Source organism: Bos indicus x Bos taurus, chromosome 2 (genome assembly GCF_003369695.1).
Source record: "Bos indicus x Bos taurus breed Angus x Brahman F1 hybrid chromosome 2, Bos_hybrid_MaternalHap_v2.0, whole genome shotgun sequence".
In the NCBI taxonomy this organism is placed as follows: domain Eukaryota; kingdom Metazoa; phylum Chordata; class Mammalia; order Artiodactyla; family Bovidae; genus Bos; species Bos indicus x Bos taurus.
Genome location: NC_040077.1, coordinates 115,986,767 through 116,013,030, shown reverse-complemented (window position 1 = coordinate 116,013,030; position 26,264 = coordinate 115,986,767). Strand labels below are relative to the sequence as shown.

The 26,264-nt window shown below is 41.9% G+C and overlaps 1 protein-coding gene across 3 annotated transcripts in view; it reads left to right on the top strand.

The window, feature by feature from the left end:
- The window catches only part of SPHKAP (SPHK1 interactor, AKAP domain containing), a 191,889-nt gene that overhangs the window by 152,169 nt on the left and 13,456 nt on the right, over positions 1-26,264 (top strand). For 2 of the 3 annotated variants that reach the window (XM_027515326.1, XM_027515318.1), the window contains exons 6-11: positions 1,227-1,482; positions 3,868-7,639; positions 20,169-20,354; positions 22,212-22,298; positions 24,633-24,685; positions 24,773-24,957. In XM_027515326.1, coding sequence (XP_027371127.1) covers positions 1,227-1,482; positions 3,868-7,639; positions 20,169-20,354; positions 22,212-22,298; positions 24,633-24,685; positions 24,773-24,957 — 4,539 coding nt within the window. The remainder of the gene's footprint in view (positions 1-1,226; positions 1,483-3,867; positions 7,640-20,168; positions 20,355-22,211; positions 22,299-24,632; positions 24,686-24,772; positions 24,958-26,264) is intronic. The other variant, XM_027515334.1, reaches the window with a different exon arrangement.

The following is a 26,264-nucleotide window of genomic DNA, read 5'->3' as shown; positions in this document are numbered from 1 at the left end:
GCTGGCCCCATAAACCTGTCCTTTAGAGAGAATTTGATCACTTTCAGTGGATCTTTTTACATCTCATTTTGGCTGCTTGTTCAAATAAACACTACAAATTATAAAATATAACCATAGTTGATAGAACACTTTCCGTCTGTGTGAAATACTAACAGAGAGGTTGTACTGAACATCAGAAAGGCAGAAAAACTATTGGTCTGAGAACTTGGGAATCATTTAATCAAAAGGAGCACCCAAGACAGCCTTAACTTTCCCCTAGGCTTTATTAAATTTTAGACAGCCTTATTCCTAACTCCAGGCCCCAAACTTCCCTTTTTTTAGAATATTGATTTTAGAGAACTTATTTTTATAAATTGCTTCTCTGCCCCATTGAGATATAAATCATTTTAAAAGCCTTTTGACACTGTACAACCCAAGAATGTCTTTCTCAAGGACCTTGGACCCATCTCCTGGAAATGTCATCAAAGAAGTTAGTGTCCCTATGTCTTTGGAAGAATGGGAGCCTAACTTCTGCAGGCACTTTGCTCCAATTTACAAAACTACCTCCAGCCAAGAAGATACAAGAAGTTTCCTTTTCCTAAGCAAACACAGTTGGACTTCAGTCCTCCTGTACCAGCTCTTCAAAACCCTATTGCCTTTTTTTTGTTTCAGTGGAGTTGTAATCCAACTCAGTTCTGGCCTCCTCCTCTTATTTTAAAAGCTTTGAATGAGGTCTTCTGTGCCTGCTAAACTTTGCCTAGTGAAATTTTCACCTAGACAGGAGAGAACAAAAATATGCCATACAACTAGTCAACTTCTCACCTATATACCCTGTGTTCCAAAGCACCATTTGAATTTTTTCAAGCAGTTCATCAATATAGGCCCTGAAGATATTCCAAGTATTTTAAAGGTCACCATTCCTTCTAATGGGAGAGACTAATAGAAGAAAGGTCGGATTTTATATTTTCTCTTGTGTGTGTGTGTGCTGTTGTGTCGGACTCTTTGTGACCCCACAGACTGTAGCCCACCAGGCTTCTCTGTCCATGGGATTCTCCAGGCAAGAACACGGAGTGGGTTGCCATTTCTTTCTCCAGAGGATCTTCCTGACCCAGGGATCAAACTCGCATCTCTTACATCTCATGCATTGGCAGGTGGATCCTTTACCACTAGCATCCCCCAAGAATCTCTGTAGTATTTTTTTGTTGTTGTTGTTTTTAACAAATGCCTTATTCTCTCTCTACTTGCAGTGTCCTTGGATGTCAGATGTCTGCTTGGTCCAGTGTGCAAGAGGGAACAGACCAAACAGTACCAATTGCATCATCTTTGAAATCAACAAATTTTTGATTGGTCTGGAACTGGTACAGGAGCGGCAGCTCCACCTTGAAACAAACATCTTGAAAGTGGAGGATGACACGAACTGCTCCTTGTCTTCAATTGAAGAAGACTTTCTCACCGCATCCGAGCACTTGGAGGAGGAAAGTGAAGTGGAAGAGTATAGGAACGGTGAGAACTTTCCTGTAAAATGAATGTGCATCCTGAAATTAGTCACCCTATAAAAATGTCTTGGTTACATTTCAGAAAAGTTTCAGGCCACATCAGTTTGGCTGACGCATCACAATCTTCATGTAAGAAGTTTCAGGAGGGAGAGAGAATAAGAAAACACTAGTGAGGATGCTGACGGAGGCACTTTAACAGATTTAATGGTTAGATGGCCCCATTCTCCATAAAGATGCCTTAGGGATGCTGAAGGAAATCTCTGTTTTAAAACAAAATCTTCCTGCCTGCCAAGAGATGGAGACTATCACTTGGAGGAAAGTTAATTTCCCTAAGATTTCCATTAAAGCCATCTGTTAGCTGAGGCTGAGTGAGATTGGCCTGAATCCGAGCGCTGCCTCTTTGAGGCTGTGAAAGCTGGGGCCAGTGATCTAAGTCTTTCTGAGCTCCAGTTTCCTTATCCATAATTTGGGAGTATAACAGTGTCTCCAGAACTATTATATGTATTATATTTAGCCATTTAAAATATATATTTATTACATTTCTGGGCTTTCCAGGTGGCTCACTGGTAAAGAATCTGCCTATCTATGCAGGAGCCACAGGAGACCCGTGTTAGATCCCTGGGTTAGAAAGATCCCCTGGAGAAGGAAATGGCAACCCAGTCCAGTATTCTTGCCTGGGAAATCCCATGGACAGAGGAGCCTGACAGGCTGCAGTCCATGGGGTCACTCGGACATGACTGAGCCAGCATGATTATTTCTCCAGGGCAGGAGCAAGTAACCCAGAAAAGTTCTTGCTGCTGCTGCTGCTAAGTTGCTTCATTCGTGTCCGACTCTGTGCGATCCCATAGACGGCAGCCCATCAGCTTCCTCCATCCATGGGATTTTCCAGGCAAGAGTACTGGAGTGGGTTGCCATTGCCTTCTCCAGAAAAGTGCTTAGCGTGTGTTTATTAATTCTTTCTTTTGACTCATTAATAGAGCTCAGTGAACAATGAGTTACTCTTCCCCAAAGAGGAAGGGATACTCCAGATTCTGTTCTCACTGTCCTTGGGGCACGAGAGAAACTCTCTCAACAAGGCCCACGATATCCTGCATATCCTGCCTTCTCCCTCTGTATCCACTGGGCAGCTGCAAGACACAGTTGTCTTGGTTACTTTCTCGCCAAAGCACAGTGACCAGCCCTCAGCTCCCAGATGCCCTCTTCCAGTCTAGCACTGGCATCTGTACTCCACACTGAAAGCCATTCTATTGAGGGCAGTTCACAATGAAACTCAAAAGCTTTTGCAGATTCATATTTCTTGAAGAAATATTCAAAATACTATTTTCAAAAAACAGATAAAAAAGATAACTGATCCTTTAAGGCATTTTTGGAAATAAAGATTATTTTAGACTCATGTGAACCTGCTATCTAAAAAGTAATGGTGCATGTAACTTCTCGAATTATGGCTTTTTATGTTTGTTTTTGTCTCTGTTCCATTTATATCTGCTCTGATCTTTATGATTTCTTTCCTTCTACTAACTTTGGGTTTTGTTTGTCCTTCTTTATCTAAAAAAATAGTACAAATGAACTTATTTATAAAACAGAAATAGAGTCACAGATGTTGAAAACAGACTCATGATTACCAGGTGGAAATGGTCAGGGGCGGGGGGCGGGCTGGGAGATTGGGAGTGACATATACGCAGTGTGCTGTGCTGGACGTAGTCGCTCAGTCGTGTCCAACTCTTTGCAAACCCATGAGCTGTAGCCAACCAGACTCCTCTGTCCTTGGGATTCTCTAGGGAAGAACACTGAAGTAGGTTTCCATGCCCTCCTCCAGAGGATCTTCCCAATCCAGGGATTGAACCTAGGTCTCCCGCATTGTGGTTGGGTTCTTTACCATCTGAGTCACCAGGGAGGCTCAAAAATGCTGGAGTGGGTGGCTTCTCCCTTCTCCAGGGGAACTTCCCAACTCAGGAATTGAACCAGGGTCTCCTGCATTGCAGGCGAATTCTCTACCAGCTGAGCCACCCGGGAAGCCCCATATACATACTACTGTATATAAAATAGATAACTAATAAGAACCTATTGTATAGTGCAGGGAACTGTATTCAATACTTTGTGACGACCTACATGGGAAAAAAATCTAAAAATGACCGGGTGTGTGTTTATATATATATATTTATATTTATATATATATATATATATATATATATATATATATATATATATATAATTGATTCACTTTTCTGCATACTTAAAACCAACAAAACAATGTAAATCAACTGTACTCCAATAAAAAAAAAAAAGGACTCAGAATTGCAAAAAAACAGAATAAAAGCAGATGATCAAAAGTGAAAAAATAATATTTTTACTTAAATACAATAAATAAGTAGTATCATTTTCTCTTTACCAGGTTATGAAAATATAAATGTCTCAACCAGTATCTTGGAAAATAAAAAGCCAAAGGAAGCCACTAAGGAGGAATGGAATTACAGCAAGGAAAAATTACTTTATACATTGGAAGACAAGTATGTTAGCAAATATCATCCACCACTGGTTAAAACAGAAGGATCTCTGGGAAGAGTGGCAGAATATACAAGTCTGCAGAGTCTAGATCCTTCAGCCAAGATATCAAAGTGGAAAGGTGAAGCTGTGGGGAATGAGCGGTCAACCACAAAGGATTATTCTTCAGAAAAGTGTAAAAGTCAAGAGGAAAACTCACAGGCGCTATGTAGTCCAGGCAATGCTTATTTCTCAAAGATGGTTAAGAGGGATGGACTTTCTGCATGTGGGACTTTCTCTGAGCGTGACAGCAATTTAGACCCAGGAGACCGTGAAGACCGCACAAGCTCTCTTCTTCCCTTACAAGATGGAGAAGCCACAACAGGCGAGTATGCCACGAATTTAGCGGAATCTGTGATGCAAGATGCATTTCTTCGACTCTGTAAGTCTCAGCCTGCCCTCCCCCAGGAATCTGCAGTCAGTGTTTCTGTAGGAAGTGTTCTGCTTCCCAGTGGCTCTTCCACAAAAGATATCGTGGTACCTCAGTCATGGAACGAGCCCCCCAAAATCGTCATTGTCCAGAGTCCAGAAGGCAGTGATGCTGGCCCTGAGCCAGGCATCTCCTCGTGGCCCGAGACAGAAGTCTCCAGTGAAACTTCAGGTGTCCCCTCTGGAGAGAACTCCAGAAGACGCCCCCAGAGTCCTCTAGAAGTAGCATTAGCTTGTGCAGCCACTGTTATTGGGACCATTTCCAGTCCACAAGCCACAGAAAGATTCAAAATGGAGCAAGAACCTCTGGTTTCACACCATCCACTGGGAGGTGATGAGCCAGGACAAACTCAGGCCTCTCAAGTACTCAAGGATCCCTCCCTCAGTGAATACTCGTTTCCGTCTGCTTTATGTGGCATGACTCAGGTGGCCAGTGCTGTTGCTGTCTGTGGCCTGGGAGAAACAGGAGAGGTGAAGTGCCCGGTGGCTTCCAGTGGCTTCCTGTCTGAAGTTGAGGCCCCTGCAGCCATCCCCCCACTTTGTGGTTTAGTGGCAGAAAAGAGCATGGAGCTGGGGAATGAAGCCATTGCAGAGGCCTTGCTCAAGGAGGTTGCCTTGGTCTTAACAAGACCTAATGCCTACAGCAGCATTGGAGACCTCATGGAGTCAGTGAATAGGAGGATCGTAGAAGCTGTTTCAAAGCCTCAGACCTTGTGCCCAGAAAACACCCTTGGGAATGAACTGGCACAGACCCTGTCTAATGTTATCCTGAAGCATTCCATTGATGAAATTCACCAGAAAAATAAAATGATAGACCCCAATGATGACAGGGACTCATCTGAAACCCTGGAATCCTTAATGGAAAGTGTAAATCAGCTGCTCTTCAATGTGATACGCTTCACGTTCGAGAAGATGAGCCACCTTGTACAGCTTGGGGGATGTCCCCCTGTCCTTTCTAAGGAGACCATCAGATGGAGGGAAACTGAACCAGACTTCCAGCCAACTGATCAAGCCATTTGTCCAGCATGGACAAAAGCCGCTGAATACTCCAATTGCCATCCACTTAGCAACCTGCATATCAGCAGTCCTGTTATCAATGATCTTGTAGGTGCTGGACATCCGAAGCAAGATAGCAAGGGTCCAGCAGAGTCAGGTCTTTCCCAGATCCCCACACTGCAATCTGAATTATCCTGCAGTACCAGCATGTCTGCTAAAACACCACCCAAGGAAATATATCTGAAAGGATCGGTGGTGGAGGATATGAAAAACCCTCCTGCACCACCCAGTGATAATGAGAATGAATGCAGAGCCCCTCCAGAGGAAGAAATGACACCAACAGTTGGCAAGTACAGCATCATCTCTCAGGACACTGAGGACAGCATCATTGCAAATGCTCAAGAAAAGTACAATGGTGCCTTGCCTCTGAACAGTGAACTTCAAGTTTGCCCGTCTTTGTTGGGGGATGATTTGCTGCTTCCTGCTCAATCCACGCTACCAGAAAAAGACCCAGACATATACTGCATTGCAGACTTCGCAGAAGAATTAGCAGAGACGATCGTCTCCATGGCAACGGAAATCGCAGCGATTTGCCTTGACAACTCCAATGGAAAACAACCCTGGTTCTGTGCATGGAAAAGAGGGAATGAGTTTCTGGTTACCCCCAACATCTCCTGCCGATCCTTGAAGAAGAAGAAAGAGAGCCAGGCCAGCGGGGCCACTGTGAGGAAACACAAGCCCCCGCGACTCAGCGAGATCAAGAGGAAAACCGATGAGCACCCGGAGCTGAAAGAGAAGCTGATGAACAGGGTGGTGGACGAGTCCATGAACCTCGAGGACATCCCAGACTCTGTCAGTATTTTTGCAAACGAAGTGGCAGCCAAGATCATGAACCTCACAGAGTTCTCCTTGGTGGACGGTGTGTGGCAAGCACAGGGCTACCCCCGGAGTCGGTTACTGGGTGGGGACAGGTGGAACCGCCTGAAGGCCTCCAGCTGCGAGAGCATTCCAGAGGAGGACTCTAACACCCGGGCCTATGTGAACAGCCTGGGTTTAATGAGTACCCTGAGTCAGCCAGTTAGCCGGGCCAGCTCCGTCTCTAAGCAGTCGAGCTGTGAGAGCATCACCGATGAGTTTTCCAGGTTCATGGTGAACCAGATGGAAAATGAAGGAAGAGGCTTCGAGTTACTGCTGGATTACTACGCAGGCAAGAATGCCAGCAGCATCTTGAACTCAGCTGTGCAACAGGCCTGCCGGAAAAACGACCATCTGAGTGTGAAGCCAAGCTGTCCCTCGAAGCAGTCCAGCACCGAAAGCATCACCGAGGAGTTCTACAGGTACATGCTGAGGGACATTGAACGAGAGGGCAAAGACGGCCCCTCCTCCAGGCAAGGCAGCCAGGACTGGACCACTGGCTTGCTCTCGCCTTCTCTGCGGTCCCCCTTGTACTACAGACAGTCGTCTGTGCCCGACGGCAGATCTCCGGGCGCCAGGCTCACGGTGAACGTGCCCATCAAAGCTAACTCCTTAGACGGCTTTTCTCAACACAGCCAGCAAGACTTCCTCAGCGTCCAGCCAGTCGGCGGCGCTTCCTCCTCGGGTCTCTGCAAATCTGACTCTTGCCTGTATAGCAGAGGCGGGGCTGACCACATCACAAACATGTTAATTCACGAGACGTGGGCAAACTCAATCGAGGCTCTCATGCGGAAGAACAAAATTATAGTGGATGATGCCGGCGCGGCTGATGCTGAACCTCCTTCAGGGGGCCCCTCCTTGCAAGTGGAAAAGTGTGCGGGCAGATTAGCTTCGGGCAGGGTGCAAAGTGGACCAGCTCTGCTTGTGCAGGAGTCTGTGGATTATCCGAGGAAAAACTCAATCACAGAAAGCAGCCATCTCCCAGGGTCGTCCCCAAGCAAAGCTGCTCCTTTTACAAGTCACAGCAGTTTAGATTTTAAAAAGGAAACTCCCTCATGCCACCATGCGGTCCCTCTAAGCCACACCCGGCGATCACTTTGCTCAAGGGAAGTGCCTTTAATCCAGATCGAAACAGATCAGAGAGAAGAATGTGTGGGAGAACCTGAACACGTTATTTCCGAACACAGCCCCCTAGAGGAAAAAGAAAGGTGTTTGGAAGAAGAAAAGGTCCCAGAGTCAGGGAAGGGTGAAGACGCTGCCCTGAGTGCCTGCCGGAACCCCAGGTGAGTGAGTGATCTCTTAGACGAACGAAGGTTCATGGGACTGCACTTTGCACCTTAATCACTATTTATTCTAAATCTTAGGAACTTACTGGTGCAGGAACTGAATTCCTGAGATAGTCATTGGCCTCCCTGAGTTAATATACACTTTCCCAGGTGGTGCTAGTGGTAAAGAACCCTCCTGCCAATGCAGGAGACATAAGAAATATGGGTTCAGACCCTGCGTTGGGAAGATCCCCTGGAGGAGGCATGGCAACACACGCCAGTATTCATGCCTGGAGACATGTGCATGCCTGTGGACAGAGGAGCCTAGCGAGCTACAGTCCAGAGGGTGGCAAAGAGTCAGACACGAAGTGACTTAGCATACATATAATAGAAAGGCAGAAGTAAATTTTTTTTAATTCCTAAAACAAATTAGGTTTCTGTGTATAATAAAAGAAATGCGATATCATTCTCCCCATTAAAATTAATCTCCCATAGTAAGCTACCTTTTGAAATTAATTCATGGCAACTTTCAAGCAAAAAAGAAAACACATCAACTTGATCACTTGAAAAAAAAGCTAAATTTAAATAAGTTTTAATATTGGAATCTGACATTAAATATTTTGGTGTAATTTTCCCCCAGGTTCTCTCAAGTTTTTCTTTCTTGTCTTACCCTAAAGATCTTTGCAAGGACACCATGTCCCACAGTGCTGACTCTTTAGATTCATAGTATAATACAGGCTTCCGTGCAAGTGGTAAAAAATACCTGCCAACCCATGAGACACAGTTTGATCCCTGGGTGGGAAAGATTCCCTGGAGAAGGAAATGGCAGCTCATTCCAGTTTTTGTGCCTGGAAAATTCCATGGTCAGAGAAGCCTGGCAGGCTACAGACCATGGGGTTGCAAGAGAATCAGACACGACTTAGTGACTAAACTTCAACATAATCATGGTAGGATAAGTGCAGAAATAAACACTGGGATATTGTTATTTCAATAGTTCTTTTTCCAGAAAATCATAATGCAGGTGACAGTGCATTTTGAATTTGAGAGAAGGTAATTATTTCTCTCAGGCAGCTTAAAGAAATATCAGTTCCTTTTACAACTCCCATTTTCTGTAGCAAATTCATAAGATTCTTGAATATGAAACCACTGTAGCATTTAAAAATTTGATATATACTTTAAGTTTTTTTCTAAGCTACAGAAATAAACAGAGACAAAAATTAATCTACTGGCTTTGGGAAACATAAGTTGAGAAATAGCTTGCATTATCTTTTCAGAGATACACATCTATCATTCAGAGAGCTTATGATTTTTAAGTGTTTAGCTGCAATTAACCAGTTGAACATAGGCTTCTTCAAATTTTGTCAGCTCTGGAAAATCCCTAGGACATCCACACCCCCACCAAGAATGAGAAATCCCCCAAATGGATCCATCTTCAGGTACAAACGATCATTATAAAGCATCTTTACAAGTTATGGGCAGTGGGTGCTCCAGTTGCACTTTCTTAGCTACTTAGTGCTAAAAGTTTAGCTTTCCAGTTGGATTAAATCCTAGAAGAATGCAGGGGACAAAGGCATGAAAACGTACAAGCAAAAGAACATGAACTGACTAAGAAGACAAGTTCTTACATATTGTAATTCTCCGACAATACTTGTCAAAATCTTACAGAAGTACCATATCTTACCATAGTGTTTACCACCTCCAGGAAATATGATGCATGACAAGGTATTAATTGTGATTAAAGACTTGTTTTGGATTCCGGGTTTGACTTGAAAACTCCAGCTGAGATTCTTAGTAAAAGAAGATCATCTAGCTAGGGAGCATTCTTGAACCAATAGTTCAACAAGGTTCATACTTGTAGGCTCAAATCTAATAGTGGCGGTCACTGAAATTAGATACCATGCATTCTACAATTTTGAGTTAAATGTCACAAATGATACTCAAAATAGGTACAACCTAAGAACATTCCAAAAGGTTGGGAAATAGGCATGAATAAAACTTCCAACTGAATTAGTTTGTGTTCCCAATAAATGACCCAAACACATATTATCTCATAATGTGGATTCCTGATTCAATTTTCCAACACTGAAAGAGAAAAAAAACTTGGTAGAATCATCAGCCTTCAAAATTCGAGAGCTAAATCTTTTCTCAAAGCATCCAGACTAAGCATTTAATATATTTTTCTTTTTGGCACAATATAAAGAATTGTAGGAACTTCCCTTGTGGTCCAGGGGTTAGACCACAGGCCAAGTGCTTTCAGTGCAAGGGGCATGATAGCCCACCAGGCAAATCTGTCCCTAGGATTTTCCAGCAGAAATACTGGAATGGGTTGCCATTTCCTTCTCCAGTGGATCTTCCCAACCTAGGGATCAAACCATGTCTCCTTCACTGGCAAACAAGTTCTTCACCACTCAGGCACCAGGAAAGACCTTACTCACCTGCTGTTGTTCAGTCACTCAGTCGTGTCAGACTCTTTGCAACCTCCTGGACTGCAGCAGGTTTCCCTGTCCTTCCCCAGCTCCTGGAGCTTGCACAAACTCATGTCCATTGAGTTGATGATACAGTCAAACCATCTCATTCTCTGTCATCCTCTTCTCCTCCTGCCTTCAGTCTTTCCCATCATCAGGGACTTTTCTAATGAGTTGGCTCTTCGCATCAGGTGGCCAAAGTATTGGAGCTTCAACTTTAGCATCATTCCTTCCAAAGAACACCCAGGGCTGATCTCCTTTAGAATGGACTGGTTGGATCTCCTTGCAGTTCAAGGGACTCTCAAGAGTCTTCTCCAACACTGCAGTTCAAAAGCATCAATTCTTCGGCACTCAGCTTCCTTTATGTTCCAACTCTCACATCCACACATAACTACTGGAAAAACTATAGCTTTTATACAGACCTTTCTTGGCAATGTCTCTGATTTTTAATACACTATCTAGGTTTGTCATAGCTTTTCTTCCAAGAAGCAAGCATCTTTTAATTTCATGGCTGCAGTCACCAATCTGCAGTGATTTTGGAGCCCAAGAAAATAAAGCCTGTCACTGTTTCCATTGTTTCCCCATCTTTTCCCCAGGAACTGAGGGGACTGGATGCCATAATCTTTGTTTCTTGAATGTTGAGTTTTGAGCCAGCTTTTTCACTCTGTTCTTTCACCTTCATGAAGAAGCTCTTTAGTTCTTCTTCACTTTCTGCCATAAGGGTGGTATCATCTGCATATCTGAGGTTATTGATATTTCTCCTGGCAATCTTAATTCCAGCTTGTGCTGCATCCAGCCCAGCATTTCTCATGATGTACCCTGCATATAAATTAAATAAGCAGGGTGACAATATACAGCCTTAACGAACTCCTTTTCCTATTTGGAACCAGTCTGTTGTTCCATGTCTGGTTCTGTTGCTTCTTGACTTGCAAACAGGTTTCTCAGGAGGCAGGAAAGGTGGTCTGGTATTCCCAACTCTAAGAATTTTCCACAGTGTATTGTGATCCACACAGTCAAAGACTTTGGCATAGTCAATGAAGCAGAAATAGATGTTTTTCTGGAATTCTCTGCTTTTTCTATGATCCAGTGGATGTTGGCAATTTGATCTCTGGTTCTTCTGCTTTTTCTAAATCCAGCTTGAACATCTAGAAGTTCACAGTTCATGTACTGTTGAAGCCTAACTTGGAGAATTTTGAGCATTACTTTGCTAGTGTGTGAGATAAGTGCAATTGGGCAGTAGTTTGAACATTCTTTGGCATTGCCTTTCTTTAGGATTGGAATGAAAACTGACCTTTTCCAGTTCTGTCACCTGGATTTTCCAAATTTGCTGGCATATTGAGTGCAGCACTTTCACAGCATCATCTTTCAGGATTTGAAATAGCTCAGCTGTAATTCCATCACCTCCACTAGCTATGTTCATAGTGGTGCTTCCTAAGGCCCCCTTGCCTTCTCACTCCAGGATGTCTGGCTCTAGGTGAGTGATCACACCTTTGTGGTTATCTGGGTCATGAAGATCTTTTCTGTGCAGTTCTTCTGTGTATTCTTGCCACCTCTTCTTAATATCTTCTGCTTCTGTTAGGTCCATACCATTTCTGTCCTTTATTGTGCCATCTTGGCATGAAATGTTCCCTTGGTATCTCTAATTTCCTTAAAGAGATCTTTAATCTTTCCCACTCTGTTGTTTTCCTCTATTTCTTTGCATTGATCAGTTAGGAATTCTTTCTCATTTCTCTTTGCTATTCTTTGGAACTCTGCATTCAGATGGGTATATCTTTCCTTTTCTCATTTGCCTTTGCTTCTCTTCTTTTCTCAACTATTTGTTAGGCCTCCTCAGACAACCATTTTTCCTTTTTGCATTTCTCTTTCTTGGGGATCGTTTTGATCATTGCCTCCTGTACAATGTTACGAACCTCCATCCATCATTCTTCAGGCACTCTGTCTCACCTGTAGGCAGTAATCATCAGAAGATTCTTAAGGTTTACATAAAGAAATGTAGCCAGGCTCTTAACTCAGCACCTAGTCTATTACAAACACTCAATAAATGTTTACTCTATAGTTGTTGTTTGGGCTTAAGGTATATGGTTGCTTTTATTCCAGAAGATCTTTTTCCCAAGAGAAACTTGTTATAAACAGTGTGAGAATTTTATTAAAACCAGAGAATTCTCAGGATTTGCAAGAGGGAAATTAGTCATACTTAGATCACATTTTCTAAGTTCAGGGTTGTTATCAGGAGATTTGATGTGTCAAAATACCTGACTATGGAGCTCAATTCCCTGTGAAAGACTTCCTACCCACTTATACACAAGAGGGAGGGAGATGACATAGGCACACATTAGATTGTTTGGAAGTGGGGAGGTGTCATGTCCTGAAGATATTATTAGGCTATTCTCTGAGGGACATTCTCATAATTCGTACTAAAAGCTTCGTAAAAGCTCAACATAATGAAATAAAAATCACATTCTTACTTTTTTGTTATGTAAAACCAGAATTCATCATGGCCATCAGACCCAAATAGAAATACTGTAGCTCAGACAGTAAGGAATCTGCCTGCAATGCAGGAGACCCAGGTTCTTTCCCTGGATTGGGAAGATCCTCTGGAGAAGGGAATGGCAATCCACTCCAGCATTCTTGCCTGGACAATTCCATGGACGGAGGAGCCTGGTGGGCCACAGTCCATGGGGTCGCAAAGAGTCAGACACGACTGGGCAACTAACACCACTACTGCTACTATTGTATTTCAGGCCATCTCATTTGTCCACATACCGAATTAAATCAATTTTAAAGAGCTTAAGTGATTTAGGATAGCCCAGTTCTTGATTTCTGGGAAAATATTATCCTATTGGTGAACAGCAATGTGTTCTTAACTCAACCACCTTCTCTGAGATTATTGAAAAGCAGTTATCTAACTTTTTGATAATTGGAGACCAAGGTATAAACACCAAACTGAAAATTTTGATCATTCACATGTTGCACTCACCTTATATAATTTTTTAGAAATACATTGTGTATTCAATTATGTTTGCTTCAAGAAAAAAAAATTTTCACCTGACAAATATTTGCATGCTCATCTGGGATACACATTGCCACTGGAGCTGCAAGCACAAGAGAACATAAAGATTTCGTGCCTGCACCCATGGCTCTTGGGCTTCCCTGGTGACTCAAACAGTAAATCATCTGCCTGAAATGCCGGAGACCTGGGTTCAATCCCTGGGTCGGGAAGATCCCCTGGAGAAGGAAATGGCTACCCACTCCAGTATTCTTGTCTGGGAAATCCCATGGACAGAGCAGCCTAGAGGGCTACCTTGCACACCAGTGGGAGAAATAGACAGTGTGCATGGAAAAACCCTTTTGAAAAAGATTACTGTAGAGTGTGATGAGAGGAAAATAAGAAGAGTAATGTGACAGAAAATAACTAGTTGGGGGGAGTGGCTTCTTAAGATAGAATGTTGGCATTTGAGACAAAATGTGAAAAAAGAGAGAAATGATGCCAATGATATGAAGAATTGAATTGAACTGAATCTTTAACATCATTGTGTTCTAGACAGACAAAAATTGTCCCGGGATGAATCACCTAGAAATCCTAGATTGAGTATAATAAACATCCTTTTAAATCTAGAGCTGAACTTAATAATCATAATCATATGACAATCTCAGAGGCAGAAAATGGAAGGATCTGAAACAAAAGTGACAATCTTGTTAGAGTGTTTTGACCATTAAAAAATTAATGCACTTAATCAGTTCAGTTCAGTCGCTCAGTCGTGTCCAACTCTTTGCAACCCCATGAATCGCAGCACGCCAGGCCTCCCTGTCCATCACCAACTCCTGGAGTTCACTCAGACTCACGTCCATCGAGTCAGTGATGCCATCTAGCCATCTCATCCTCTGTCATCCCCTTCTCCTCCTGCCCTCAATCCCTCCCAGCATCAGAGTCTTTTCCAATGAGTCAACTCTTCTCATGAGGTGGCCAAAGTACTGGAGTTTCAGCTTTAGCAGCATTCCTTCCAAAGAAATCCCAGGGCTGATCTCCTTCAGAACGGACTGGTTGGATCTCCTTGCAGTCCAAGGGACTCTCAAAAGTCTTCTCTAACACCACAGTTCAAAAGCATCAATTCTTTGGCACTCACCTTTCTTCACAGTCCAACTCTCACATCCATACATGACCACGGGAAAAACCATAGCCTTGACTAGAAGGACCTTTGTTGACAAAGTAATGTCTCTGCTTTTCAATATGCTATGTAGGTTGGTCATAACTTTCCTTTCAAGGAGTTAGCGTCTTTTAATTTCATGGCTACAGTCACCATCTGCAGTGATTTTGGAGCCCAAGAAAATAAAGTCTGACACTGTTTCCACTCTTTCCCCATCTATTTCCCATGAAGTGATGGGACCAGATGGCCATGATCTTCATTTTCTGAATGTTGAGTTTTAAGCCAACTTTTTCACTCTCCTCTTTCACCTTCATCAAGAGGCTTTTTAGTTCCTCTTTCTGCCATAATGGTGATGTCATCTGCATATCTGAGGTTATTGATATTTCTCCCGGCAATCTTGATTCCAGCTTGTGCTTCTTCCAGCCCAGCGTTTCTCATGATGTACTCTGCATATAAGTTAAATAAGCAAGGTGACAATATACAGCCTTGATGTACTCCTTTTCCTATTTGGAACCAGTCTGTTGTTCCATGTCCAGTTCTAACTGTTGCTTCCTGACCTGTATACAAATTTCTCAAGAGGCAGGTCAGGTGGTCTGGTATTCCCATCTCTTTCAGAATATTCCACAGTGTATTGTGATCCACACAGTCAAAGGTTTTGGCATAGTCAATAAAGCGGAAATAGATGTTTTTCTGGAACTCTCTTGCTTTTTCGATGATCCAGTGGATGTTGGCAATTTGGTCTCTGGTTCCTCTGCCTTTTCTAAAACCAGCGTGAACATCAGGAAGTTCATGGTTCACGTATTACTGAAGCCCGGCTTGGAGAATTTTGAGCATTACTTTACTAGCGTGTGAAATGAATGCAATTGTGCGGTACTTTGAGCATTCTTTGGCATTGCCTTTCTTTGGGATTGGAATGAAAACTGACCTTTTCCAGTCCTGTGGCCACTGCTGCATTTTCCAAATTTGCTGGCATATTGAGTGCAGCACTTTCACAGCATCATCTTTCAGGATTTGAAATAGCTCAACTGGAATTCCATCACCTCCACTAGCTTTGTTCGTAGTGATGCTTTCTAAGGCCCACTTGACTTCACATTCCAGGATGTCTGGCTCTAGGTGAGTGATCACACCATCATGATTATCTGGGTCGTGAAGATCTTTTTTGTACAGTTCTTCTGTGTATTCTTGCCACCTCTTCTGAATATCTTCTGCTTCTGTTAAGTCCATACCATTTCTGGCCTTTATTGAGCCCATCTTTGCATGAAATGTTCCCTTGGTATCTCTAATTTTCTTGAAGAGATCTCTAGTCTTTCCCATTCTGTTTTTTTCCTCTATTTCTTTGCATTGATCGCTGATGAAGTCTTTCTTATCTCTCCTTGCTGTTGTTTGGAACTCTGCATTCAGATGAGTATATCTTTCCTTTTCTCCTTTGCTTTTTGCTTCCCTTCTTTTCACAGCTATTTGTAAGGCCTCCTCAGACAGCCATTTTGCTTTTTTGCATTTCTTTTCCATGGGGATGCTCTTGATCCCTGTCTCCTGTACAATGTCACGAACCTCAGTCCACAGTTCATCAGGCACTCTATCTATCAGATCTAGTCCCTTAAATCTATTTCTCACTTCCACTGTATAATCATAAGGGATTTGATTTAGGTTATACCTGAATGGTCTAGTGGTTTTCCCTACTTTCTTCAATTTCAGTCTGAATTTGGCAATAAGGAGTTCCTGATCCAAGCCACAGTCAGCTCCTGGTCTTGTTTTTGTTGACTGTATAGAGCTTCTCCATCTTTGGCTGCAAAGAATATAATCAATCTGATTTCGGTGTTGACCATCTAGTGATGTAATAAACATCCTTTTAAATCTAGGGCTGAACTTAATAATCATAGTCATATGACAGTCTCAGAGGCAGAAAATGGAAGGATCTGAAACAAAAGTGACAATCTTGTTAGAGTGTTTTGACCATTAAAAAATTAATGCACTTATCAGCATGCCTGAGTTACAATTATCATCTTGAAAATTATTTACTATTTGCGGTGTTCTTTGTTTCTGTGTATCCAAGTTCCAATCAGTAGTGTTTTCCTTCCACCTAAGGACTTCCACTGCACTTCTTACTGTGCAAATCTCCTAGTGAAATTTTGTTAAATAAAAATTGCTATTTATTGATAGCCTTATTTTTTCATTTTTTTAAACAGGCTTAATTTTTTAAGAGCAGTTTTAGATTCACAGTAAAGTGGATAGAACAGAGAATTTTCCATGTCCTCTACCCCCACATAAGCATAGCCTCCCCCACTATCACCATCGTATACCAGTGGTTCACTTGTTACTGCTAATAAACCAACATAATACATCATTTCACTTACATTAGGATTATTGTTACTGTCTACCTATGGCGAGTGATTCCTGCTTTCCATTTATAGTAATGACTCAAATTTTCTTTCTAAAATAAACGTATTTTGGTTATATAAACTAATTTAAAATTTTTTATTATTATTATAAAGGGTAATGCAAATATGGAAAAAATTATGACAATGGTTTGCTAGCAAATGAAGTTGGAGGAACTCTGAACTAGGTGGTCTCTGAACTCCCTGCTGACTCAGAAATTCTACAGTTCAATTTGATGTCAGATCAAGTACGGTCCTTTAAAGCACTGTGTGTGAGCGGTAAGATCAGAAGTAGGAAAAAATGCCAACACATACATCTGCAAAACATATATGTGCATTATTCATAAATAAATGAGCAAAGCTATAAATTTCTCTCAAAAGAAAATGAAAACTACTATTTTAGATAATCATTATTCATTCTGAATTCCTGGTTATGTAACATGGGATATGAAGTTTACAGTAAATAGAGTGTGAAATTGAGATAAAATAAAATATTCTGACAGCTTCATTTTTTAACCTGAATGTTTAATGTCAATCACTGAGATTTAACTTCTGCTTTAGTAAGAAATGTCCTGGAACGAATTTTGCTAATAATATAAGGTCCTAACTCAGTAAGGAATTGGTCTAGGAAATTATTTTTTAACCAAATGAACAATTGGCTTAGGATCTCTCTCCTTTGTGCTCAACGCTTGGCTCATTTCCACTTGGCGGAACATGTATATTATTTCCATTTGTCATCAATGAACTTCTCTTTCATTTGAATTTAGTTAAATTCAGTAAATGTTTCTTTGGCTGCATCTATTCCTCCCCACCCCTTTTCCTTGCTCAATTTAGAAAATCTCAACATTTTTGAAAGAAAGATCAAGTTTATATGGGTCTCTTTGCACCAAAGGTTAGCAGCAGATTGCACTGGAAGCAGCCACACCCCAACACCGCACTTGTCCAGATGCTGTGAGAAGGAATCTGAGATCTTGTGTGAAATTACCAAGGTGACACATTCACATTTCAGAGGTGGTATTTAATCACACTCCCAAAATTAAGCATTTGAAACTCTCTGAAGTGAAATGAAGTGAAAGTCACTCAGTCATGTCTGACTCTTAGTGGCCCCATGGACTACAGAGTCCATAGAATTCTCCAGCCCAGAATACTGGAGTGGGTAGCCTTTCCCTTCTCCAGGGGATCTTTCCAACCCAGAGATCGAACCCAGGTCTACCACATTGCAGGCGGATTCTTTACCAGTTGAGCCACAGGGGAAGCCCAAGAATACTGGAGTAGGTAGACTATCCCTTCTCCAGTGGATCTTCCCAACCCAGGAATCGAACCAGGGTCTCCTGCATTGCAGGTGGATTCTTTACCAACTGAGGTTTGTTTTTTTTGTTTTTTTTTAATACAATCATTTTTGGAAAAAGGATAACAGTACTCATTCTAAGATTGAGGAAAATTATGTAGACTTTTAGGGCTTGTACCCACTACCAATCAAGAAAGGGACTGCAGATGGTCATATGCTCATGGTCGACTGAAAGTTGCTCTGTTGTGCATGCCTTCTGATAATTCAGCCTGTTATAATCAGTATAGAATATTTATGAACCCTTAATTGACTTCTAGCTCACTAAGTTTACTTGGGGAAGCCCCAGCAGTTAGTGTGTATCCACTGTGTGCTCTCCTGGGCAAGTCTAGGTTTAGAGATCAGATTGCAACTTTTTCCAGTAGGCCACCCTTGCTACTCATGCCTAACTTCCTACCTAACACAAGAATTCTGAATGAAATTTATCAAATATCTTAAATTGTATGTCCCAGGAACAGATCTTGAAGAGAGCTGCAGACAGATAATTTTTGGAGTGCTCTCCAGAGAAAAGTCTACATCCATGTATAGGAGCAGGGCAAGACAAGATTAGACAGAGGGAGATGGTCCCCCCTCCCTAAATGTGTTTACAACTGAAAGCACAGCACAGCCTCCAGGAAACCCTGAAACCGGGATGGTCTGTCAGGTTTAGTGCAAATGGAGCCAATGAGTAGGTTTTTGTAGCTCTGTATCATCGCATCCTTGGGGTACTCACTGGGAAAGGGTATAACCTTGGCAAGACAATTCCAGACCTGAGGACAGTCCTCACTGGAAGCCCTCAATACTCTCTACAGCCAGTGCACAATGGCTAAGGAAAGCATTCCAGTGTCCACTCACTGAGTTACCTTATTCTTCATCATCAACTGAAAAATACACTCTTGCTTTTTGTTTACAGTCATTAAAGCCCTTCTCGTCCATGCTATTAGTTTTCAATGAGCCTGTGGAGAAAAGTTTGCATGAATCTCTCCCCATTTCTGTACATTCAGCTCTCTGAGCCAAGAGCCCTGGCACCTGGATTGATGGTTGATCAATTACAAACCCTCAAGTTAAGAGACTTCTAGAGAGATACAGAGCTTCATTTTCCTAGAGCTGGTTGTTTATATTCCGGGATGGTGACACCAACTCCTCTCCACAGAGAAGATTTTAATTTATTTATAATCTAGAGCAAAGTTCTCTCTCTTCCATCCATCTCTCTCTCTCTCCCCTCTCTCCCTGAAGAAAAGAAGGCAGATGTGTCCTAGGGTCTTAATTTTGAGCCTCCTCTCCTGTGGTGCAAACCTCACTACATCTGCAGTGTGCTCTAGGAAATTGGGACAGACTGAGGAAATGGATGCAAAGAAATGGTCTGATCCCTAATCTAGAGCACCTGTGTATGTGTGCATGTATAACTGCCGGGCAAACAAATGGAAAGTCAAGCTTGTCAAGAACCCTCTTTCACCAAGTGTTAAAGAAAGAAAGTCACTCAGTCGTGTCTGACTCTTTGTGACCGCGTGGACTGTAGCCTACCAGGCTCCTCCGTCCATGGGATTTTCCAGGCAAGAATACCAGAGTGGGTTGCCATTTCCTTCTCCAGGGGATCTTCCCAACCCAGGGATTGAACCTGGGTCTCCCGCATTGCAGCCAGACGCTTTACCCATCTGAGCCACCGGGAAAGTCCACCAAGTGTTAGCAGCAGTTGTTTTTCAGTCAGTATGTTGTGCCCAACTCTTTTGCCTAGAGTGTGATAGAAACTGCCACATCTCCATACTGTAGTTATCCAGATCTTTCCACTTGGGACTTAACAGGTAGGGCTACCTAAATTGAGAGTATGCATCTAATTATGAGCTAGGCAGTTTTAACAATAACATGTTCATTTATGGTTTCCCTGGTGGCTCAGACAGTGAAGAACCGGCAATGCAGGAGACCTGTGTTCAGTTCCTAGGTTGGGAAGATCCGCTGGAGGGAGGGTATGACAACCCACTCTAGTATTCTTTCCTGAGAAATCCCATGGACAGAGGAGCCTGGCAGGCTACAGTCCATGGGGTTGCAAAAGAGTTGGACACAACTAAGCAACTTTACAGACACACACATTAATTTACAGAATATTTAGTGTGCCCACAGCTCTACCCCAAACACATACAAACTCTTAATAATATATGGGATATACACTAGGGGCAGTGAGGTTCCCCGGAAAAGTTCAGTTTTATGCCTACACTCTTAGTAATGTCTTACCATCTACAGTGAAACCCTTGATGCCAGAGATGTACCGGAGGCTGAAGTCTCAAAAGAAGGCAGAGCCCTGGATGAGTTCTCCAGCCCTCCCGGCAGCAGTGGGGAGAGCATGGACAGTTGGTCCCAGCTCGCCAACGAGGAGGACAACCCAGACGACACAAGCAGCTTCCTGCAGCTCAGTGAGCGATCCATGAGGTACCTGCTCTTTAATTGACTTCCCAGGGAAATAAGTCTCAGCGCAGATTCCAGAAATGCATTTTAAATCATTCTCTCCAAAGGATCCCTGATAAGAGCAAAAAGGAAAGCTTCTGCTAGGACCAAGTGCCTGCCTGTCATGATTTGTGCTGAGAGCTCTTAATATCCAGTTATGGCTTCAATTAGCTCGACCAAGGTTGAGAGTCATCTGTGTTCCCTTCTCTGCAGGCTCCAGCTAGTGCATTCAATTATGTGACAACTGTGAGGTTTGTTGTTTTTTTTTTTTTAATGAGTTGCTATTACAGCTGGTATGTTTGATACTTTCTTTCTGGTTCATTTGTATTTCAGATGCAAGAGAGGCTGGGTTTACATGAGGCAAGTGTTTTCACACTGTGTTGTATTTCTTGGATTTACTGTTCCTCCCTTTTTCTGCCCTGCCCTGCCCTCTGTATTGTTGCTCTAGAAAGCTAGACAGGAGCTTAGAGAGATTAGATTTAGGAGAACCTAAGCCACTCAGGAGACATAAACTAAAAACTAGTCCTCTGCGAGGTGAAAATGAAACAATCTTCACGTTTCTATCCCAAATCTTATTTGATACCAGGCCAGCAAGTCTAAGGACTTTCCAGAAAGATCAGTTGGAAAGTGGCTTCAGTTGCATCTGAGTATATGCCTCCTGGAAAGATTTTTCTTTTTTTTTCCTGCAGTTCAGTCTGTTTAGACTTAGAAAATGTCACAGTGTTAAATGATTTATCGAACATTTCAAACACTGGTGGAAATGTTGCAGTATAGGGATAAAAAGCAAAGAGAATTTGAATCTTTGGGTTTATCATAAGTTTATACAGTTAATTACTCCAGCGTAATGTTTGAGTCATCAAATTTCAATCAGTGAATACATTCAGTACCCCCACGTGAAACCCAAGACAAGAATTTGAAATGAGGGGGTTCAGTTGTTTATTCATAGAACTCCAGAGGGAAGACCGTCCCATTACGCAACACTCCAGCACACATCCTTAGAAAACCTTACTTGCAAGAGAAGTCATTGGAAATTAGAGAAGGTATGAGAACACTTGGTGAGTTTGGTGAAATTGGATACATTCCATTGTGCAAGTACAGACAGAACCTAAAAATGGGCTCAACTCTTCTGTGTTTCAGTAAATAGATTCCAGGCTAGTAACTAGACCATATGTTAATTGTGCAACCTACAAAAATGATACAATATATAATTCCTCCTTCTCTACAACACACTGAAGTATCAGATGTGGCTCCTTCTCCAAGATTTTAAGATAAAGGAGCTATAAAACTCTGACATTACCCAACTTTGTGCTTACAAATTCTGTAGCCCCATAGGGAAAAAAAAAAATGAGACAAGTGCATATCCTATGGAATATGCCTCAGAAAAATCCCCTGAATGGCAAAGGGAAAACCCTACTGGTTTCTGTCAAAAAGCCAAGAAGCAGGAAGATCTCCCCCAAGCCAGCATTCTCAGAAGTATCTCAGTCTCTGGAGGTATACCCAAGAAGCCTGTTGCTGATGGATAAATATCCTCACTGCTACTAGAATGAGGAAGAAAGGGGTTATGCTGATTGTCACCCACCAGGTGTGATCCACCAAGTCTGAGCCCACTGCAGAAATTACAAAATACTGATGATGAGGATGATGGTGGTGAGTCAGAAGAGTCTTTTATTGTGTTTTCTCCTGATTTGGTCAGAAATAAACCTCAGTTTAGGGGTCCTAGACACAAAGCAATATTCTCCTAGGGATCAAAGGAAGGACCTCTTAGGATGGTGGAACGTCGGTGTCGGCAGTGTGGCCAGGTGGCGGAGACTGGCATTAATATGTAAACTTTTGCTTTGTCAGCAATGGCAACAGTAGTGCCACTAGCAGTCTTGGCATTATGGACCTGGACATTTATCAGGAAAGCATGCCATCTTCTCCCATGATTAAGTAAGTAGCCACTGAGATGCAGTGATTGTGAGCCCGCTACTCTGATTCCATCTGGCAATCCATTTTGATCATTCAGGTTGTGCCCGACCACCGGCTTCATCATGTCTGTCCTACCAAGGTTCCCGGAGACGTGTGGTTTCATGTCACTGGAGTAAGAACTCAGGCGTGCCGTAGCCTCACCCTACCATCAACCGCTTTCTATATTTCAAGTCTATCCCTTATACTATAATCGTTTTGGATAAAGCTTATCCATGTGTTCAGACATATATGTCATTTTACCTAGATGGATACAGAGAACCAAAAACCCATTTAAAATGTACCATGACAACCAACAAAAACTATTGTTCAGTAGAATATAGTGTGAGAGGCTTTTCCTTTTCTTGTAGACACCTGGGACTATTGCCATTAATGAATCCAATACCAAATGGCACTATGATGGAGATACATCACCTGCTCCCCACATTATGAGGCCCTTCTAAAATACCAAGGGAAAAAAGTACAATCAGTAAGGCATGAAATGTGGTATATAAAGGGAGAGCAACATGAGGTCAGGACTTCATCTAGAATTTGTGATTGTTCTGGAAAATTAAATGAACCAAAAGCTAGTTTTGACCATTATGACATTATATGGAGATTTCTGAAATTTCAGAAAAATAGAAATGAGATATAGGGCTAAAGCTTCTCCCTGTTCTTTTTTTTTTTTATTATTATCCATAGCGAAAGCACTTTTATGTCACTATTCAATCAGTATTCTGCCTGCGGGAATATTCCTCAGTGATTAAAAGTTGCAGTGCATCCTTCACTGAGCCACACAGCCATAACTCGCAGCTAGAGATGAACATAAACATTATCTTGGGTCTGTTTTGGTTTTGAAAGGAGACAAAACAAACAAAACTACTTTGGGGCAAATTTCTTTTTCTCCTTCAGACAACATTTGTTTAGTTGTCCGTCTTTCTCCCCAGTATGAGTCTAGGACCCCACAGAATACAGAAAGAGAAAACCAAGACCATCTCTACTACCCCTATTAGCATCCTGCTGCTTCATAACAGCAGAAACTGTATCTAGTACCTCATTTCACTTATGTTCCTTGGATAGAGATCTACCGAAAAATACAGACCCTTTGGGAAATTGGCCATTCTTCCACAAACAAATAGGTGTTTGTGAAAGAACAATTGTACTTTCTCTGGGCGTTAGGAATACAATGGAATTTACTAGCCAGATTTTAGCAGTAACAGAGAATATAAGGAAGAATCCTCCCCCATAAAGAGACACATTTTTAAGAGCACCTACAGTTTAATTTCTAGACAGGACAAAAATATGGGACAATGATGAGTTTCCCAATATGGCCACTTGCTTCCAGCTACTGGAACATATACTCTAATTTTAAAATCATTTACTAAAGCTTCCCACTATTTTCAAGGCTCCCTAATAAGTACTCACTATAATGAAAATACCTCAGATATTCAACATGCCTATATTTAATGAGATCCTTACTTCCAGTTTTCAGAGTCGGACATGACTGAGCGAATGAACTGAACTCACTTCAGTTATGAGTCTCTAGTTCTAAACAACCCTCAGCCTGCTAACAATTCCCAATAAAATGAAAAAAAAAAGAAAAATTTCAACTAATTGAGATATTTTGTTGTACAACTTAAGATCTAAAGTTTGTGATTGTGTTTTTCCTCATTTCAGGTCAAAGAACCAGATAATATGTAGAAAAATATTTTCCCAGACTAAAATGCAAATTTATGTTGCTATCATGGTATAGAAAAATAATCAGTCTTGAGATGGAAATACAAGATCCTTTAAATGACAAATAAAATGCAGAAGAAGGATAAATCCTCCAATCGGATCTAGTTACCTACTAAATATTTTCTTGACTATTCAAACCTGTGAGGGTTTGTAGAAGGAAGGTTGAGAAGAATTGAAAATTGCATCTCTCAGAGTCTCCCACACCAGTCATCTCAACCAAAACCATGCAGTTTATGTGGCCTTTTTTTTTAGGGGCAAGAATATCTATTTCAGACCCAGTAGTCATGCATCGGAGAAGGAAATGGCAACCCACTCCATGTTCTTGCCTGGAGAATCCCAGGGACAGGGGAGCCTGGTGGGCTGCTGTCTATGGGGTCGCACAGAGTTGGACACGACTGAAGTGACTTAGCAGCAGTCCAATGTAATAGCCATGTTAGTACTTCTCTAGTATTCGTTTACTCCACAAAAACCATAAATATATTTCAAGAGCTTTTATATCAATAAGACCCATCACTTCATCTTCCATTTACAGCTTGTTCTTCCTAAACATTACCAACCATATACTGTTGTTTTCTCCCAAAGTGAATTGGTAGAAGAAAAGGAGATTCTTAAAGGACAGGCAGAAACCATGGAGGGTAAGCAACTTTCCCATAATTTTGAGATGCAATTTGCCTATGATATTCCCATGGAAAGCGTAGTAAGGTGGTTATGTCTGTGTTCAGAACGTGCCTCTGGAACGCCGGTTGGAACAGCCAGCCGCCAGGGGAGCCTGCTGGTGATCAACTTTGACCTGGAGCCAGAGTGTCCTGACACGGAGCTGCGAGCCACTCTGCAGTGGATAGCTGCATCTGAACTCGGTATCCCCACCATCTACTTTAAGAAATCTCAAGAAAACAGAATCGAAAAGGTACCTTGACCCCTGCTTCGATATCATAAGGCTTTGTGTTTTTATCCCTGCTTGAAACTGAGTAAATGTTCAGTTGGCCCCTTTGAATGTTTTTGTTCTTGACTTTTCACCTTAGAATTTTGATTAGAACTTTGAAGCCTTCCACCTGCATAAATGTGATCGTGGCAACTCTTTGACTGGAAGCTTGTTTCCACTAGTTGGGGATGATGAGAAAGTAAATTGAGGAGACAGAATATTTTCAGAGTCTGTTTTCTTTAGGTGTGTTTCCTTGCTCTTGAACTGACCTCTTCTTATGTTCATTTAAATTAAAAGTAGAAAAGCAAAGATTTGATAATACTAGACCAAAGTGAGGTCACACTGATAATTAAAACAAACTGGCATGGTGTCAAAGAGAAGGCATTTTTAATTCCTTATGAAACATATTTGCATTGGATGGATTTTCTCATTATTATTCTCCACCTACCAAAAATATAAAGCTAAGGAATAGATCTTTGGCCAACATCAAAATTAATAGCAACTGTCACTCTAATTCCTATTCTCTAAGACCAATCACTTACTATTATAGAATATCAATTATTAAGGTTAAAACAAGAATTCAACTACCAATGACTTCCCAGGTGGCTCAGTAGTAAAGAATCTGCCTACCTCAGTAGTAAATTTCAGTAGCAAAGGATGCAGGAGATGCAAGAGACATGGATTCCATCCCTAGGTCAGGAAGGTCCCCTGGAGAAGGGAATGGAAACCCAGTCCAGTATTCTTGCCTGGACAGAGAAGTCTAGCAGACTGTGGTCCAGGGGGTCACAGAGAACTGGATATGACTGAACTATTGATCATGCACACCAATGTTTTCAAGCTCAATTTCCATAATTTAAATGTATACTCTTAAAATAATTAAAAATAATGTTGCTATATTGGTTTTCTATTTCTGTGTTACAAATTTACTAACTTAAAACAGCAACACCCAGGTCTGTCTGTTGTTAGACATTTGGGTGAATTCCATTCTCTCTACTGAGGGACTTACAAGGCAGAAATCAACTTGCCATCCTGGCTTGGCACTTATCTGGAAGCCACAGAGAGAAATAAGCTTCCACACTTGTTAGGGTTGTTGTCCTGACTCGGTTCCTTGGGGTTGTAGGACTGAAGTCCCATTTCCTTGCTGAAGTCCACTCTCAGCTTCTAGAAGTTGTACAATTTCCTGTCACGTGGTCCCTTTATGCCCTCATGCTGTTAGTTTCCATTACTTCTTCTGCACTAGCCAGAGAAAACTCTGCTTTTAATGGGTTCATTCAATCAAATTACACAGATTA